The sequence below is a fragment of the Mercenaria mercenaria genome, chromosome 3, assembly GCF_021730395.1.
Source record: "Mercenaria mercenaria strain notata chromosome 3, MADL_Memer_1, whole genome shotgun sequence".
Taxonomy (NCBI): Eukaryota; Metazoa; Mollusca; class Bivalvia; order Venerida; family Veneridae; genus Mercenaria; species Mercenaria mercenaria.
In genome coordinates, this window is record NC_069363.1 from 6332855 (window position 1) to 6352083 (window position 19229).

General features: G+C 35.4%; 1 protein-coding gene and 1 long non-coding RNA gene across 6 annotated transcripts in view; one reads left to right on the plus strand and one right to left on the minus strand.

Annotated features, from left to right (window-relative positions):
* LOC123525521 (solute carrier family 2, facilitated glucose transporter member 10-like) overlaps positions 1–19229 on the minus strand; it is a 73129-nt gene that overhangs the window by 30029 nt on the left and 23871 nt on the right. For all 5 annotated transcript variants that reach the window (XM_053537801.1, XM_045304627.2, XM_045304629.2 and 2 more), the window contains 4 exons: positions 18520–18636; positions 17982–18088; positions 16307–16390; positions 15309–15412 (listed from right to left, as the gene is read on the minus strand). In XM_053537801.1, the coding sequence (XP_053393776.1) occupies positions 15309–15412; positions 16307–16390; positions 17982–18088; positions 18520–18636 (412 nt within the window). The remainder of the gene's footprint in view (positions 1–15308; positions 15413–16306; positions 16391–17981; positions 18089–18519; positions 18637–19229) is intronic.
* LOC123525522 (uncharacterized) lies at positions 1447–10427 on the plus strand. Its single transcript, XR_008370087.1, has 5 exons — positions 1447–1702; positions 5910–5995; positions 6544–6609; positions 8772–8840; positions 10335–10427. It is a non-coding gene; the product is annotated as an uncharacterized LOC123525522 (long non-coding RNA).

Sequence of the window (19229 nt, forward strand, 5' to 3'; positions counted from 1 at the left end):
ACGTGACGATTTACGATGACGTTTACGACAAACTAAATGTGTTTGTATATTCATTCTTCTGAAAACAAATCATGAACTTGTCTTCGATCTGATGCTTTATGGTTTAATAATGCAGAAATAATGAATAAATTGCCGCAGAAATGCTTCAAAACAATGTTGCCTTAAAATGACGTCATTGACGTCATGACGTTACGTGTCAGTTACCGCGCAAAATTAATAGCTTTTATCTTGAAAGTACGTAATTCTGTACATTTTCTTTATTTTAACTATTTTCAAATAACCATTATTTGCTGAAATATTTTAATGAGTCTTTTGCTCTGAATAATAATCAATATTTTGCTTCTTTTATGTAGTTATATTGAAATGTTATGCGGAATGTAAGAAATTGGATGATGGCAACCAATGTTATTTGGAATATAGTTGGGTGAAAGGTTACTTGTTACGGCCATTTTCAAATAAAAAGTCTAGCAGTTTGATTTGTAATACCTATTTTTCAGGTTCCATTGATAATTTGTTACTTACATACTAAAACTAAGATCTAAAATTGTTCAAATTTCAGTAGAAAATTGTGGTTTCTTGAAATGAATTGATGTTACCATGGAAACGAAGCCCGTGACCTATGTATCTAAATGTAAAATTCAAAAGCGTTGACACTGGTCTATTTAAGAAACACAGCTTCGGCTTTTTATTTTCATTTCAACAATATCCATGAGAATAATAGCAGCACGCTGAACGATTTTTCCATGAAAAATGGCAGATGAGGGGGTACTGCTGTACGTATGCTAAGCTGTGAAATTTGTTTGAATAAATGCAAATAACACGAAAATGTAACCTACGTTAGAAATAATATGTTTTAAAGCTACATCAACTAGAAAGACAATCTTATTCAGTATTTTTTTAAAAGAAATTACGACAAACAGCAAGATATAAGCTATTTTAAACATCTCTGTTGCCATGGTTACTTCAAAATTTAAGAAAAATAGGGTACCATGTAAAGTGCTTGGTATTTTGCTAACAATATTACCCAAATATTTCATTTTGGTCATTAACAGAATGGCACTGAAGCCGTCGAAAACCCCTATTTTTATACATAGTTGCTGAAAAATGAGAGAAAATGCGTTACCATGGAAACACGAGCCCCGCGACATATACATTTTAAGCTAATATTAGGAAGATAACGTGCATACCAGTAAAATTATCAATTATGAAGACTTCTACGGATATCAATGAAACTAAAATACACTGAAAAATGTTAAATATCCGTATTTTCCTTCTTCTTTCAATATGAAATACCTTTGGAGGGTCATGTTCTTCAAACCTGGATAAAAATTGAACTTGAAGGGACAGGAACAAACGAAATTTAGATTGTAGCAGTTAAAACTTCATATTACACGAAATACAAAAACATGCTGCGGTTCAACTAATTTGAATTTACCCTTGTAACAAGGTATCCTACCTCCTTAAGTGAAATATTATGTTCTTTCTAGAGAATAACTCTTGTTCTAACAATTCATGCCTTAAGACTTTTAAAGTGGACATACCTGAGTGACCATCTTTGTGACAGTGATAAGGTGACAATAACATAAAATTCTGACAATATGCCAGAATATCAAAACAATTATCATCCTGATTTTAACAGAAATGTTATGATGGAAAATTTACAAGGAGGCTTTAAGTAACTCACTGGAGGAAAAACCATGAGGTATTTGTTTGTGTATCTGTATGAAATAGTTTTATAAGTTTATGTTCTTGCTAAAAATAACCATAACCCCCTTAAATTCTCAAGGCATAAACTGGAGTTATCACTAAATGTGAATGTGACACACTGTAAAAGCCTGGTTTGAAAAGGTTACAATGGTAATAAATAAAACTCACTGCATCCTTTTTAAAACTGGCTGCTAATGAGGAAAAGTTGTTTTAAGGTTTCTCCACAGTTAGCTCCAGCAGTCCTTAAATGCAACTGCAAAAACCTGAGACAGGCTATGTTTGGTGTAATTCTGACCAAAGTTTCAGAAGAGAAGATATTTAAACAAAAGTACTGTCAATGGATGACAACCAAAGCATGATACAGGGTGATCACACGACCTGACAAGTGAGGAAGACAACTGAGCTTGCATGTAGTCATTGACTAGGTGCCTACAGCAGACACCAACTCAAGGTGTAACAATAGCTACCATGACTTTTGTCATAGTATACTAAACATAGCATACTTTTGTTATAGCATACTAAACATAGCATACTTTTGTTATAGCATACTAAACATAGCATACTTTTGTTACAGCATACTAAACATAGCACACTTTTGTTATAGCATACTAAAACCTGTCTAGTATCAATCTTGTTCATTATTTAGTTGAAAAAATGTCCACGTACAAAATGGTGGAAAATTTTAACGAAATAATAGCAAATATAAGCCCGTACAAAACTCAGGGAGTGCAGCAAAACCTCCCCAGTTGGACAGCTTACATAATTAGAGCAATTTATAATTTACTATTGAAGTGCTAAGTCATGCCAGTACAGGGAAACAACCAAGGGAATCTTTTTCGTTATAGGTCAAACTAGCATAAATAGTATTCCCTTCTATATAAAACTGACATTTTTTAATGAGCTACCAAACAAAAAAAGACCCATTTGAGAACAAATCCTTACTTCATTTTAAAGAGTTATGATAAAACTGACAAAAAATGAAGAGAAAAGTAGGGGTCATGTATCTTCTAAGAGAGATTTCTCTTGTCACATTTGCTTACTGTAAAATCACATCAAAATCACACTGCTGTAACCTGGAAGTACTACTCATACTAAAATTGAGTTTCACTTCACCAAATACAACCTCCTCTCCCAATTTTTCTACCGAAATGTCAAAAATACACCCATAATGAAATTTAAAAAGAAACCAGCTTTAATTTAGACCTCTGTGGCCATGCCAAGTGAAAAATTAGTGTTTAAAAACCATTACGCGACTAGACCAGATTGCTCCCACGCTGGTTCCTTTAGTATAGTTAGGCCTAATAAACATTACATTAATTATGACTCAGATTTTAATCTCTAAATTATTAAACAATGAATTTCTTTATAATTCTGTCAAAAAAATTATCTAATGAATGCTAAAGTATTAAGAACATGAAAATTTACAATCAAAACAAAGTTTACAAAAATTTTATCAGCTTAAATTATCCGCTTAACTGTAAATCGCATTCACGCATGCGCAAGTGACTTTCTAGAAGCATGGCCTCTATGGTAAAAGTAGTGGTAAGCGTGTAAATAAGAATCTGCTTTTCTGACATACATTTTTTCAGGAAAGACGATCAAGTAGGCTCTTATAAGATGTACTTTCCACTTTTACGAGAGGTCGCACAGTAGCTTAACTGTAATAATTTGGATACAGGCCAATTTCATAAATTGTGTCCTTCAGCCTTAAGTTTTAAAAGATGAAATTTTCGGTAACTGCAATACTAAGAAACAAATATCACAAGACTATCTCCCATCAATAAAAGTCCCCTATCAGAACGGGCATTACTCATATATGCTGCCATAGGAAACACATTTATAATGTTGGAACTTAACTGAAGAACCTGCATATTTTCCATACAGCAAACATCTATCAGTCAGGTTTCACAAACGAAATTCTTGTACTTTGAAAGTTAACAAAGAATATACGAGGGTTTGCAATCTTTGGGTAATTCGGCCATACATTTTTGTAACATAGCTACACATAACCAGTGCAGTCGCTTTTTCATCGGTCATGATTTGAATTTGACCGCTGAAAATATGCCTAAAAGCAGCACCATGTCAATGTGACATACACCAGAAGTATGGCATCATTTGAAGGAGGGAAGTGGAAATAAACAACTTTTGAACTAAATGAGAATTGCTGTTGATAATGCATGTAAAGTCATCATCAGCTCGCATAGATAATCAGGCATTTGCTTAGTAATACAGAGATTTTGGCAAACACCATCTGAAATTTATAAACTAATGAAGCAGACACCACGACAATATTCGGTCATTCATAAATTGGTATTCAAGAGTTACAAACAATTCGCAAATGAAAAAGAATTGCAAAAAGACAGCGAAGGCCAAGAGAAAAAACAAAAAAAATCATGCTTTGATATTAACATCAATCTATAACGCCTTAGATAAAGACTGACAGCTCATGGCGTGCACCCTGTCTGAGATGCTTGGCTTTAAGTGCTCATACTGTCTTCAGTATTTGAACCAAACCACTCCTTATGACCTAGGTATTTTTTTTATTAAGATTAATAAAAGAAATATACTAATATAAATTAATGCAAACATAATGAAAGCATCTCAGTGAAGTCATCACATTGTTAATATTGTTGAAATATGAACTCCATGTGCCAGGTGAGTGACTTTGGTAGAGGAGGCATAAGTCCTGATTGCATGATCATAAACACTTCAAATATGCAGTGAAGTTAGTTGAAAGATTGCGAATCATGATAGTGCATTTCTTATTTTGCTTCATTAAACTATATAAAAGCTAGATATCTACAATGTCTACTTTATTTTTGAACAGCCCTCATATCATTTGTTACTGATGGACTAACATTTACATAATGGGACAAAATAAAATGATCTGTATATTCTACATGTTGCTTTCAATCTATGTCCCGGGTTTCATGGAAAACTCACTTGTACTTTTAAAGTTATGTCACAATCCACTATTTGAGACTGGCAATATGACAGACAGATGGAGATACAGAAGGACAAATGAAGAAAATGTTCTTCACATTGTCTTCTACCTATTTAACAAATTTCATGAAAAAATCTCTCGTACTTTTGATGTTATTGCAGAATCCACTTTTTCGACACATTTTTGGACTACCCTTTGCCTTATGAACTAAACTTGCTGTCATAGCAACTGAATACATAGGCATATTTTTCATACTGCCATGTATCAACTTTCATGAACAAAACATCTTGTACTTTTTTAGTTATCAAAGGATCCCACTTTTTTGTCCTATTTCGAACAATTTTTTACCATACCAACAAAATCAAAGGATAATTATGTTTGGTCTTTTTAAAGTTATCGCAGGAACCCACTTTGTGTGACTGACCAATGGATGGACAGATGTGTGTGTGTTTGTGTGTATGTATGTGTGTGTTGGGGGGGGGGGGGGGGGGGGGAGATGCAAGCCGTATGTCCACTCCTGTAATGAGTGGGACAAAGGTCATACTTTGAGATGGGACAAAAGAAGGAGCTATACTACAAAACTTGAAAGACTAGAAACTCAAAGAAAAAACTTTCTTTTTTTTTCTTCTTTTTTTTTTTTGGACAGGAGTTGGTTGGTTAGGTAAAGGTCATTTGTGGGCAGGGCTGCAGGTGAAGGGAGACTATGTGTAGGGTTGTTAAATAACTACTTATAATTTTTTTTTGGTTATTTCAAAGACAACTAAAGTGATAACACAGGATCATAACTATTGTATAGTTCATTTACTGTCAGCATTATTTTGGTTTTTGCAGTTTCAAAGCATTGACATCAAAACATTTCATGTAATGCTTCAAACAAGAAAATTAACAAAGGAAAATAATTCTTTAAAATAGATGAAATAGTTATGGTTCCTGGTCAACTGCACTTCCTCTACATGGCCTACAACATTGTCTGAAACATCAACTATATCCCTTTTGATAGTTTTTGAGTTATGTTCTAGACCAAAGTGTTCTGGACAGATACACATGCATGAAGACAATTACCATATCCCCCTTTACCTCTGACAGGTGTCTGACAAGTCTAATTCATCTACAGCTTGTGCACATACAGGACAGGATACATGTGTTTTATAAAAACCAAAAAAATGAAATTCATTCCTAAGGCATACAGTCATAGTGAAATCTGACAACTAGCCCTTCAAAAGGTAAAGCATCTCTTAATCTCCTCTTGCTTTTGCAGGTAGAGTTCTACAAGTTAAAGACATTGAAAATTGAGCAGAACTTTCCAAAAGATAAAGTCCTACTGCAAGAACCTGTAAAATTTAAGTAAGTGAAATTTAATTCTGTTTATAAAATATCAGCCAGATTATGACCTGCTCTAAGGTTGTCACATACACATATTAAGTTTTAGATGAAATGGCTTAGGAAAACATTTGCTCTCTACATTTGTTTTTGAGTCAAACAAATGTAATTAAAGCCAGCTTTAAAATTCCCTGAACTGCTTAAAGAGGTTTCTAATATATGAAAGCCCTAAAGGTGCTCAGTCAAAATCTTTGGAGATTGTTCTAGGATGTGGGGTTCAAATCTTGGTCTGGCATCAAAATTTTCCCACACTGACATTTGGTTCCAACCATGGATTTAAAACTGTGCATGCCCAAAGAAATGGTTTCATATCATTTCACTATTCGGCTGGAAATTCTCAGACAGATTATATATGAGTTGGTATGTACAGAACCTGGCTTCTGACAACTGATACACATTATATGGCATACTGCCTCACAATCAAGACAATGGAAAATCATACAAGCAAATATAATAAGATATCCAAAAAGCAACTTTGTACTTAATAATTATCTTTTTTTTCTGAATTCCAGGTTCCCTGAGGGAAATTATTCCAACCCTTGGATCACAAGGTTTGCTTGTAAGAAGAAAACATTTCGGTAAGAGAATAAAAGGGTAAAAACTGAGAGGTAAAAAGCTTGCAGAAATGTCATGATCTCACAAGCACATTTTTTAAAAGATTGTTAAAAACAAAGTCATACTCTTTAACATGTTACAGACTTCCTTCAACTAAAGGCATGATGATTTAAGAATCTCTGGCCAGACTGACAGGGGCATAACTAGACCATATATGTGCTGGCCTGACTGTCAGGGGCATAACTAGACCATATATGTGCTGGCCTGACTGTCAGGGGCATAAAGGACCATATATTTGCTGGCCAGACTGACAGGGGCAAAACAAGACCATATATGTGCTGGCCTAACTGACAGGGGCATAACTAGACAATATATGTGCTGGCCTGACTGACAGGGGCATAACTAGACCATATATGTGCTGGCCTGACTGACAGGGGCATAACTAGACCATATATGTGCTGGCCTGACTGTCAGGGGCATAACTAGACCATATATGTGCTGGCCTGACTGTCAGGGGCATAACTAGACCACATATTTGCTGGCCAGACTGACAGGGGCAAAACAAGACCATATATATATATGTGCTGGCCTGACTGACAGGGGCATAACTAGACAATATATGTGCTGGCCTGACTGACAGGGGCAAAACTAGACCATATATGTGCTGGCCTGACTGACAGGGGCATAACTAGACAATATATGTGCTGGCCTGACTGACAGGGGCAAAACAAGACCATATATGTGCTGGCCTGAACTGCTAAGGGTATGAAGGGGTGCTCTCTGTGAAATTTATTTGTGTAGAAAGTATGTTGGAACATATCTGGCATATTTAGCACCCAAAAATTTTTTTTAAAACATCCTTTCTGAAAATTAAGTTTTGGCTTGGGCCTACTGTGCCTATACAAAGCTATACCAGGGACATGTTTGTATACAACAATTTGATATAATATTGTCATTGCAGACGATGTTTAACAAGAGCTGTCCATAAGACAGCCAAGCTCGACTATTCGAAATATTGTCACAGAAGCTGGAAATTATTACCCAAAATGTTAAATATCAAAAGAGTTTTAAGTTCAAAAGGGGACATATCAGAGTTATGGGACTTGATGCTATCAACTAGTTTTATAACCCCGAAGAAACATGTTAAGTTTCAATTCAATATCTGCATTAGTTTTGGGGATAGTAACTTGCATGTAAAACTTTAACCAGAATTTTCTAAGTCCAAAAGGGGGCATAATTTGCTCAAAATACATGTTAAGAGTTATGGAACTTGACCCAGTGAGGTAGGTAATTGATCTAGAAAAAGAATAAATAAGTTCCAAATCTATATGCCTTTTAGTAACAGCTGTATGTACTTGCACGCAAAACTTTAACCAGAATTTTCTAAGTCCAAAAGGGGGCATAATTTGGCCAAAATACATGCCAGAGTTATGGGACTTGACCCCGTGAGGTAGGTAATTGATCTAGAAAAAGAAAAAATAAGTTTCAAATCTATATGCCTTTTAGTAATAGCTGTATGTACTTGCACGCAAAACTTTAACCAGAATTTTCTAAGTCCAAAAGGGGGCATAATTTGGCCAAAATACATGCCAGAGTTATGGGACTTGACCCAGTGAGGTAGGTAATTGATCTAGAAAAAGAAAAAATAAGTTTCAAATCTATATGCCTTTTAGTAATAGCTGTATGTACTTGCACGCAAAACTTTAACCAGAATTTTCTAAGTCCAAAAGGGGGCATAATTTGGCCAAAATGAAGGTCAGAGTTATGGGACTTGGTGCTATCAACTAGTTTTATAACCCCGAAGACACATGTGAAGTTTCAATTCAATATCTGCATTAGTTTTGGAGATAGTAACTTGCATGTAAAACTTTAACCAGAATTTTCTAAGTCCAAAAGGGGGCATAATTTGCTCAAAATACATGTTAGAGTTATGGAACTTGACCCAGTGAGGTTGGTAATTGACCTAGAAAAAGAATAAATAAGTTTCAAAGCTATATGCCTTTAAATGATAGCTGTATGTACTTGCATGCAAAAACTTAACCAAGGTGTGACGCCGACGCCGACGCCGACGCCGACGCCGACGCCGACGCCAGGGTGAGTAGAATAGCTAGACTATTCTTCGAATAGTCGAGCTAAAAACTGCAAAAATTTCAATAATTCCTTTCATTTATTTTCTGTGTTACAGACTGTCGATTGCGCTGATTGGCAACAGGATAAAAGGTGGTGATGTTCCAACAGAGTGATGATTCAAAAGGTAAGAAGTTGCAGTATCTATGATAAAACAACATAACATCTTGTTTTGAAGAAGCCTGTCCTGGATGCCCCTAAATTTTCTTCCTCAGTGTTTTTATCTCCCGGCTACACCCCTGAACAACTTAAATTTTGACTGATACAGAGGCTTCCTTACAATACTTATATTATCAGTAAGAGAACCTGAATGTGTTAGAATCATACAAGATCCTTGCTTCATTTATTTACCATAATGAGAATCTGTTTTTTAAATGTATGGGATGCTGATGTGCCATAATCTCAGGGATGACTGATGTGCCATAATCTCAGGGATGACTGTCAGCAATGTGAACTTCTTTTATTTTCCTTTCATCAAAATTTGCAGCATTTTTACAAGATGATGATAAGCTGGTGCTGCTGCTTAAAATCCTTCAGGGACACTTAAATGAAAATTAAAGGGCACATATTTTCAAAGTTACAAAATTAAGACTAAGACTTTAAAATGCCGGGTTTTAACTCTGTCACTGTTAATTTTGTACACATTTTTATGAAACTTTGTCTGAATATGCACAGCTACCAACAGCACAGCAACATTCATCACAATATATTATAATAAAAAGTTAGAGTAAAATTAGCTGTTTTTATTCTTAGTCTACACTGACTGTGGAATCTAAACTGAATATGGACCCTCTGTTTTTCCTAACAAGCAAATTGCAAGTGATTCAAGCAAGCTTTTAGCTCTCTTCACATCAGAGTAACAATACAACTAGTCTGTCTACCTTCAATTCAATTTTGTATGAGTACCTCAAATAAATGTCCTGTCACTGTACATGGTTTCATGACACTAGGTGGAGCATTTTTAAGGTACTGGTATGCAACACAAACTTTTAAGAACTTCAAGTGTATTTTTCATTAAGTGAAGGATCATAACTCTAGCCAAGTGAAATCCAAAAGAGAACACCAGGTACACAACTTCACATGCTATAAAACAATCTTATAATGTTTTATGTTTTATTATTTTTCTGTGTCTGGTTGAGTGGAATCCCAAACAGAATACCAGGTGTGCAACTTTACATGCTATATAACAATCCCCTAATGTTTTATGACTCTAACTCAATACTTTATGAGATACATGTGAAACATACTTGTATCCCATTTATGCATATTTTTGACAATCAAGGGCCATAACTCTGGTCTGACAGAAAGAAATCTGGAACAAAATCCCAGGTGAACAACTTCACGTGCTAAATAATAGTCCTGTAATGTTTCATACTACTGGGTCAAATATCTTTTGAGATACATGTGACACAAACTTAGACCCTTTTTATGCATATTTTTTTATTAAGTCAAGGGAAGGCCATGTGAGATCCAGATTAAACCCCCTGGGCACAACTTTCCATGCTGAATAACAACCCTGAGAGGTTTGATGACTGGGTCAAGTTCTTTTTGAGATAATTGGCAAATTAAATCTGTTAAAGGATCTGTCAATCAATCCTTACTTCTATCCTTCATATTTCAGGTAAAGGGAAGTGGAGAGGCTCAAGGTGTTGTGATGTGAAACTGGTTTTGACTGTATATATCGAAATTTGTTTAAATAAAATATTAAAGATTTTGTCACTGTTTGCTCATTTTATTCAGAAAAGCTTATCCTTACGCTCTAACAAAAGACACTGCTCATATCAGCTTCATTTACAAGCAAAGAATGCCAAAATAACAGATGAAAATTGTACGAAAATTGCTGATTCTCTTCATGAGTTCACAACCTTAAAAGGATAACTCCCCCACATGACTGAAAAATGGTAAAGCATTTATTGTCAGAACTTCATCTCGGGTATCTTTTTAATGACCATTAGGCCCAAGGTTATAAATCTGAGTTTTGCAACAAGTACAGATTTCATGACATCATAGTCTGTTTCTAATTGAATAATGTGGTAGGAAAATTGATGTCACAAAGAAAGCATTTAATTCGGTTGTGGTTATAAGGAAATCCTGTCCTCAAGTTTGATTTTGTTATTTTAGTTTTTGTTGGGCTTAACATCACAACGATTAATAAGTCAAATGGCAACTTTGCAGCTTTTGATGGTGGTGTAAGACCCAGGTGCCTCTCCAGGCATTATTTCATAAAGGGATGGGCACCTCGTAACCACAAACCTTCTGTATGCCAGTTGGATGGCTTCTTAACAACAAGAATTCTATGCCCCAAGCAAGGCTCAAACCCTTATAGGTGAGGGGCAAGTGATTTGAAGTCAATGACCATAACCATTTGGCTATGAAGGTCCCTTGTCCTCAGTTGGAGGAAAGTAGAAAACTTGTTAGAATACTTTAAGATAAAACCTATCTTTGAATATAGGATTTAAAGGTTCTTAAATGTCTGCCTATTGTAGGGCAGCATTTTCCCAATCAGAGGGACAACAATGAATGGAAAACTAAGTGCTAGCAAGGTTTTTCATGTGAGCTGTCCCAAGGGCTGTGAAAACACCTGTCACACAGAAAAGACATTAAAATCTTTTTCTTTTGTCTATCACTGCAAAAGTTTAAAAAATATCATAAATTATACAAGAGCTGTCAGTAAGACAGCCAATGCTCGACTATTGAAATATTGTCCCAGAAGCAGGAAAATATTACCCAAAATGTTAAAATATCAAGAGTTTTAAGTTAAAAATTCAAAATGGGACATAATCTGACCAAAATGCAAGTCAGAGTTATGGGACTTGATGCTATCAACTAGTTTTATAACCCCGAAGGCACACATGAAGTTTCAACTTAATATCTGTATTTGTTCTGCAGATAGTAACTCGCACGAAAAAACTTTAAGTCCAAAAGGGGGCATAATTTGCCCAAAATACATGTCAGAGTTATGGGACTTGACCCGGTGAGGTTGGTAATTGATCTAGAAAAAAAAAATAAGTTTCAAATCTATATGCCTTTTGCACGCAAAACTTTAACCAGGATTTTCTAAGTCCAAAGGGGGCATAATTTGGCCAAAATGCAGGTCAGAGTTATGGGACTTGATGCTATCAACTAGTTTTATAACCCCGAAGACGCATGTGAACTTTCAATTCAATATCTGCATTAGTTTTGGAGATAGTAACTTGCATGTAAAACTTTAACCAGGATTTTCTAAGTCCAAAAGGGGGCATAATTTGCCCAAAATACATGTCAGAGTTATGGGATGGGACTTGACCCAGTGAGGTTGGTAATTGACCTTAAAAAAGAAAAAATAAGTTTCAAATCTATATGCTTTTAGTAATAGCTTTATGTACTTGCACGCAAAACTTTAACCAGGATTTTCTAAGTCCAAAAGGGGGCATAATTTGGCCAAAATGCAGGTCAGACTTATGGGACTTGATGCTATCAACTAGTTTTATAACCCCGAAGACACATGTGAAGTTTTCAATTCAATATCTGCATTAGTTTTGGAGATAGTAACTTGCATGTAGAACTTTAACCAGGATTTTCTAAGTCCAAAAGGGGGCATAATTTGCTCAAAATACATGTCAGAGTTATGGAACTTGACCCAGTGAGGTTGGTAATTGACCTAGAAAAAGAAACAAGAGGGCCATGATGGCCCTATATCGCTCACCTGAGTACCATTGCTTTAACCAAAAACAAAAAGAAAAAATTCTTACAAGGTACAGATATGTCAAAATACACCTAAAAATTGGAGGTACCAACCATGTTGTACCACAGAAAAGTGGTCTCAGTTTTTCCCTACGGCCAATAATAAAAATTACTAAGTAAGCTATTTATAGTAACATAAAAGGGAAGTAATAAAATAAATATTGTAAGCAAACAAAAGAAGGATTTGCCAAATAAAAACAAGAGCACTGCAATGCAACGCAAATGCAGAGCAATACTCACATAAAACAAAGTCATATGACCTTTGACCCCTAAGTGTGACCTTGACATTGAATTTAGCCATCCGAAATATGCGCTCTGCACATCCTTTCAATGAGTGAACATTTGTGTCAGGTTTCTCTGAAATCCATCAAGGGGTTCAAGAGTTACAGAGCGGAAGGGAAATTGCTAACCAACACACAGACAGACAGACGGACACCGAGGAGATAACATAACACGTCCCTGCGGGCATATAAAAAAGAATCGAGATCTTATGGTGATACAAGTTGTGTGCAAGTTATGTTAAAATCAAATCATAAATGAACTGCTATTGTGCAGACAACATCAAAATAGCCAATTTTGGCCCTTTCAGGGGCCATAACTCTGGAACCCATTAAGAGATCTGGCCGGTTCAAGAAAGGAACCAAGATCTTTTGGTGACACAAGTTTTGTGCAAGTTTGATTAAATTCAAATCATAAAAGAAGCTGCTATTGTGCAGACAAGGTCAAAATAGCTAATTCCGGCCCTATCAGGGGCCATAACTCTGGAACCCATTAAAGGATCTGGCCAATTCAAGAAAGGAACTAAGATCTTACGGTGACACAAGTTTTGTGCAAGTTTGGTTAAAATCAAATCATAAATAAAGCTGCTATTGTGCAGACAAGCTCAAAATAGCTAATTTTGGCCCTTTCAGGGGCCATAACTCTGGAATCCATAATGGGATCTGGCCAGTTCAAGAAAGAACCGAGATCTTATGGTGATACAAGTTGTATGCAAGTTTGGTTAAAAATAAAATCATAAATGAAACTCTATGTGCAGACAAGAAGTTGTTGACGGACAGACTGACGACGGACGAAGGGTGATCAGTAAAAGCTCACCTAGTCATGATGATACAAGTTGTGTGCAAGTTTGGTTAAAATAAAATCATAAATGAAACCACTATCGTGCAGACAAGAAATTGTTGACGGACGGACTGACGACGGACGAAGGGTGATCATAAAAGCTCACCTAGTCACTATGTGACAGGTGAGCTAAAAAAAATAAGTTTCAAAGCTATATGCCTTTAAATGATAGCTGTATGTACTTGCATGCCAAACTTTAACCAAGGTGTGACGCCGACGCAGACGCCAGGGTGAGTAGAATAGCTAGACTATTCTTTGAATAGTCGAGCTAAAAATTAAATATTTTATGACATCATAATATATTATTATGACCTCGTAACAGGGGCATGTAGCTTGTCTCTTCTCTTGGGAAAAGATAGCATGTTCTAATACTAGGATATCCTTATCTTCCCCCATTAGGTAGGCAAGAATCTCATATCTGCAACACATGGGCATGGCAGGTTCACTTTACTGTATGTGTAGATTTATTCGCGGGATCATAATTTTTGCGCATTCATGCAGGCCGAATGCCTGCAAATCACCGAGTTCAGCGAAATTTTCTACCCCAAACTTCTCTAACACGAAACGTTTTAATTCAATTTGTCAATATGATAAGCTTGTTTTATGAATGTGTATGTTGTTTGTACGATGTGTTCTGTTCTGTTCAACCAAAGAAGTATAAAATACACAGAATGGCAACTGGCTGTAATCTCGCGTGAGCTCGTGTCAGAGCGTGATTCGGCGTTATGTACTAAAAAACATAACATCGTCGAGCATGAGCTTTACAATTTGTACCTTTAAAACACATTAAAACATACATGTTAACTTCTAAAACAAAATTAAGTTTAATTTGACATATACATTTAAGACCTCGTAAAGACATGTTTTTTTTGCCATCGAAAGAAGAGTGTTCATACTAGTGATAACTTATTTATTACCGATGAATAATTGCTTCGACAACAACATGGCGCGTTGATGAAGGCCATTATTCGTGGATACATATCTCGTTTTTTCTGCACGGAGCAATAGGTTGCGAGATTTGCTACCTTCTGCCATTTCAAGTTGCTAATACGTTTTTATTATTTTTTGTAGAGCTCTTTGGTTCAACAAATAAAATATGTTTAAACTACCAACACACTTGATAACAGTGACTCGATCATAATTACCAAATAATGTTTTTCACATATAATGCAGGCCTGTTAATTTTTGCAACAATGCATTTTTTGTTTGGACAATAAAGAGATATAAGGGAACAATTACGTTTATTAAATGCAATTCACAACTGTACAACGAAATATTGTTTATACCACACAAACACATTCAATGGATTTTCATTTTACAATAAATTACATGTATTAAAATAAATAATGTTAGTTTCAGAACAAAAATGACAATTCACAGTTTTCCATTGCTTGTCAAAAACAGTGCATGTACTGGTTCAATCCCTAACACTGTCAATAGCAGCCTTTAATCAAGACTTCTTCCAGCCATTCGTAACAATGTCCGATCCAATGCTATTATGCACGTCAACCAGCCGCTGAGCATGTACGTGCTCATAACGTCCGCACGCGAATTCATGAATACGATCTTGGCGTGAATTTTAGTTTGCACGTCTAATAAATAGTATTTTCTAGACTAGCTGCCAGAGCGCGAACTGTTCATTGCCCCAGAAAATGTACACACAGAGTATCTATGCCGATGACATCATTTCACTCATATAATATGCTGATATCTGATAAGTTATGTGTTTCCCTGTCACAATACCTATACTTACCATCCTCCAGAGATGCTGATAAACAGGAAGTTGCATAAGTAAGCTAACAGCAATCCTAGAGTGATTCCAAGCTCATTCAGTGATACCAACAGCCCTCGTCTTTTCTGAAATACACAATGGTTTAACAATTTACACAAAAAAGCCTTGTTCTCTTTTTCTTAAAATACAAGTAAACAACTTATATTCAGTCTACATGATAAATGATGCAGAATTGTCTTCTAGCAATCTGTAAATATTACAGCTATATTCTCAAACACTTCAACTGTTACTCTAGTCAATACTCACTATTACGTCATTTAAACTTTTGATTGCTTGTTTGTTTGGTTTGAAGTATCACTGCAAAAGTTATTACAACAACACTCTGCTTAAGGTGTTGACAACATGAAATCATTCAGTGTGACAAATGGTAAATCAAAACAAACTTCTGCTGTTATAGGTATATTGTAAACCATCAGCTGTTACAGGTATATTGTAAACCATCAATGCAGTCATGGCAAAATCCCGCTAGACAGTCTGACCTGTCCAACAAAAAATGACTATGTCTGGCTTGGAGGGTCAGGGCGTTAGACTTATGTCCAGTAAGGTTTGGAGCTGGTTGGTTTTTATTACCACAAAGTGATTTTTACAACGCAGTTTTCTCAAGCACCAGTTCATTTTTTGTTACTTCAAGCAAAACATCCCTTTACATGTTTTGGGGTTATCCTCTGACTGAAAGTCAGATAAGTCTTGAAATTCTTTCACCAGGACTGTAATGAGATGCAAAGATTATCAAGTATCTCCTTTTCAAAATTTCTAGGCTTTTGTGATACACGTTTTGCAGCACATTTGCTACTCTGTAAGCTTTCATGTGTATTTAGTAAAGTAAACACTTACTGTTAAACAGCTACTAACATTCCAACACATTTCTGTCAATGCAATCAGGTTCAAACTTCAAACTACAATTGCTTCAAAAAACAAAATTCTTCTTTGATATTTCACAATGAATGTTTTATACATACCGCTGGTGCAATTTCTGAGATATAGATACACTCCCCAGTAGCCGACACTGACACTGCAAACCCTACCAATAGTCTTCCAACTACCTGCAGAAATTTATATTTTCTTTTAAGTGTATGTAAATATTTTTTTAAAATAATCTTTAATATAAACAATACTGAATTAATTAAGAAATGACATATAGCAGACCAGGCTTCAACATATTGAAACAATACAATGAGGTTATATGCTTGCGGAATAATTTCACAAGGGAGTAGCCTTAATGAATTATACAAGCAGCTTATATCCTCATTATATTGTTCCAATATGTTAAAACATGGTTCTGCTATATATCAATTTTATTTTGATTCTAATATGTCTTTTTATATAAACAAGTAGATGAAAAAGGGAAGCACTATTTCATGGGGCATGTATGGTGCCAAATATACTTGGCTGACATGACAGCAATGCGTAACTGTGTTTTAAAAGTGTTAGTAACACGTCCCGTAGAATAACTTAGGAGTGCGTAGATGTCTAACGAGTTATTTTTTGCTCCTAATAACATATACAGTGTGTGTGAATTAAGTGTAAATCCATTCTGTTATATCATTTTGATTCTGCAATGCCTTTTATATAAGATAGTAGATCAAACATAGTAGCTCTCTTTCTCAGCACCTGTATGGCATCAAATAATATGTCAAAGTCATGTCAGGTTTCCAGTGTTTTAATAGAAATGTGCATGGACTTTTCCATATTATCATATCTTTAAATTGACAGAATGATGACAAGTCTATTTAATGTGTGATTCCCATGAAGGAGATCTGACTTCCCATGCTTAAAGTAGATTTGAACATGCATGCAACTTTCTTAAAAAAATATCTGGCGGAGGCACTGGTTCCTTATTCTGCAGATTTTCCAAGGAAAGACTCTGAAATGCATTCTAAAAATTCGTAAGTTGACAACAAATTCTGCAAGAAAAAGGTGAAAAAGGCCATCAAGTGCACATAGCTCAATAGAAGGAGAACAGATTTATGTTTGTTTTTGTTTGTGTTGGGTTTAACGCCGTTTTGCAACAGTATTTCATGGATATTAGATTGTAATTTTGATCCCTGTGCAAGGGGTACATTCTCCCATCATGATTTGATAAAAGACATTGTGTCCTCTACCTCTGCCACAAGCCGAGATGTTAGCAGGTACTTGCAGAAAAAAGGTTAGCATTGGTATAGAATCCAGGAACACTGGTTAGGTTACTTCCTGTCATTATATAAATGAAATACTGTTGAAAAACAAAGCTTTAAATGTCAGTAATAATGAGTGTTTCAGTCATGACCGTTGCCTATATTGCGATGCCAACTGAAGAAAGTTACTTATATGAAGTTCCAACTCCATAAGCTTGATATTCAAGGTGTATGGCATCTGCATGGGACCTTTAACTGATGTCTCCCTCTAAAAGCAAATACCTCTCAGATTTAAGATAGAGAAGCAGGAAGTTTGAACTTGCAGTCTCGGCTTTGTAGTCCAACATGTACATACATGTATGTTCTCCCTTAATTTCAGACTTTTTCCTTTCCATTAAGTACAGAAACAGCTGCTCAGGTTTATCAAAATACTTGAGTTTGAGCAAATAATTTTCACTGCATTAGAATTTATATCTTTTTATCAGAAATCAAGTATCCAATACCTGATCAAAAATCTTACCAAAATAGCAAAGTTTGGTGAAAATCCAAGAATCAGTGCTCCAACAAGAAATACAACAGAGTTGGCAATAATAGTAAGTCTTCTGCCACAGTGATCTATGAGAAATCCTGAAAAAATTACAGGCTGTTGTAACATCTTCAATTCTTTACTGGAATGTTATGTAACACATACCAGAAAAAAATACAAGCATGCTGCTGAATTATAAGTAACTGAACATATGTTAGACTATAAAATCTGTTAGAAAGAACCCTAAGTGCATATCCAGGCCATATTTTTCATCTAAGCAAATTTATAAACTTCAAATGAATAGGGGTTGGTGAAAGGATATAGATAGCTTCAATAAAATCATTAGTCTAAGGTTTATCATTTATGCTCAAACAGCCCAACATTGCGATTGTTTTAATACCATTTTTTTAACAGTATTGCCTTATATATCGGCAGTAAGTTAATGTAACCAGTGCTTCTGGATTCATTAGTACTAAAATATAGCTAAGAAAATACAAAATGATGAAAATAGTAGTAACTATACAAACTTTACCTCCAACCAAGGATCCTACAACTGCTCCCATTAACATTGCACTGATCACTAACTCTTGATCTAGACACGACAAGCAAAATACATCTCGAAGTTGTAGAATGGCCCCTGATATAATGCCTGAAAATCAAGGAAGTATTTTTTCAGTAAGTATTTACTATTTACAGTTAAGACAATGTTACAAAACAAGAGGGTCATGATGACACTGGATCGCTCACCTGAGTAATATGAGCTACATGTTTCAAATGTCAAACTGATGCTAAAATATTAAGAAAGTCAGTAGGTCACATTCATGGTCAACAAAATTCAGTTTTACGATAGGTGTGCAAAACTCTGTACGTCATCCAAATTTCAAGACTGTATCTTAAAAAACAAGAATGTAGGTTAGTAGGTCAAGGTCACAGTCAAGTGACATCATATTACTTGGGGTCATCAGGTAATTATAATTAAACAGTCTTGGAAATAGGATCAGATAATTTTTAAGTATTTTTTCCTATATAACTCATATAATAACTAACTGACCCCAGGATGGGGCCTCTTTTAACCCAAGGGGCATAATTTGTAAAATTTTGGTAGAGGACTATTAGGCAATGCATCATACCAAATATCAAAAGCCTAGGTCTTATGGTTTCAGATAAGAAGATTTTTGAAGTTTTTTCCTATATAAGTCTATATAAAACTTGGGACCCCCAATGCAGGGCCTCTTTTCACCC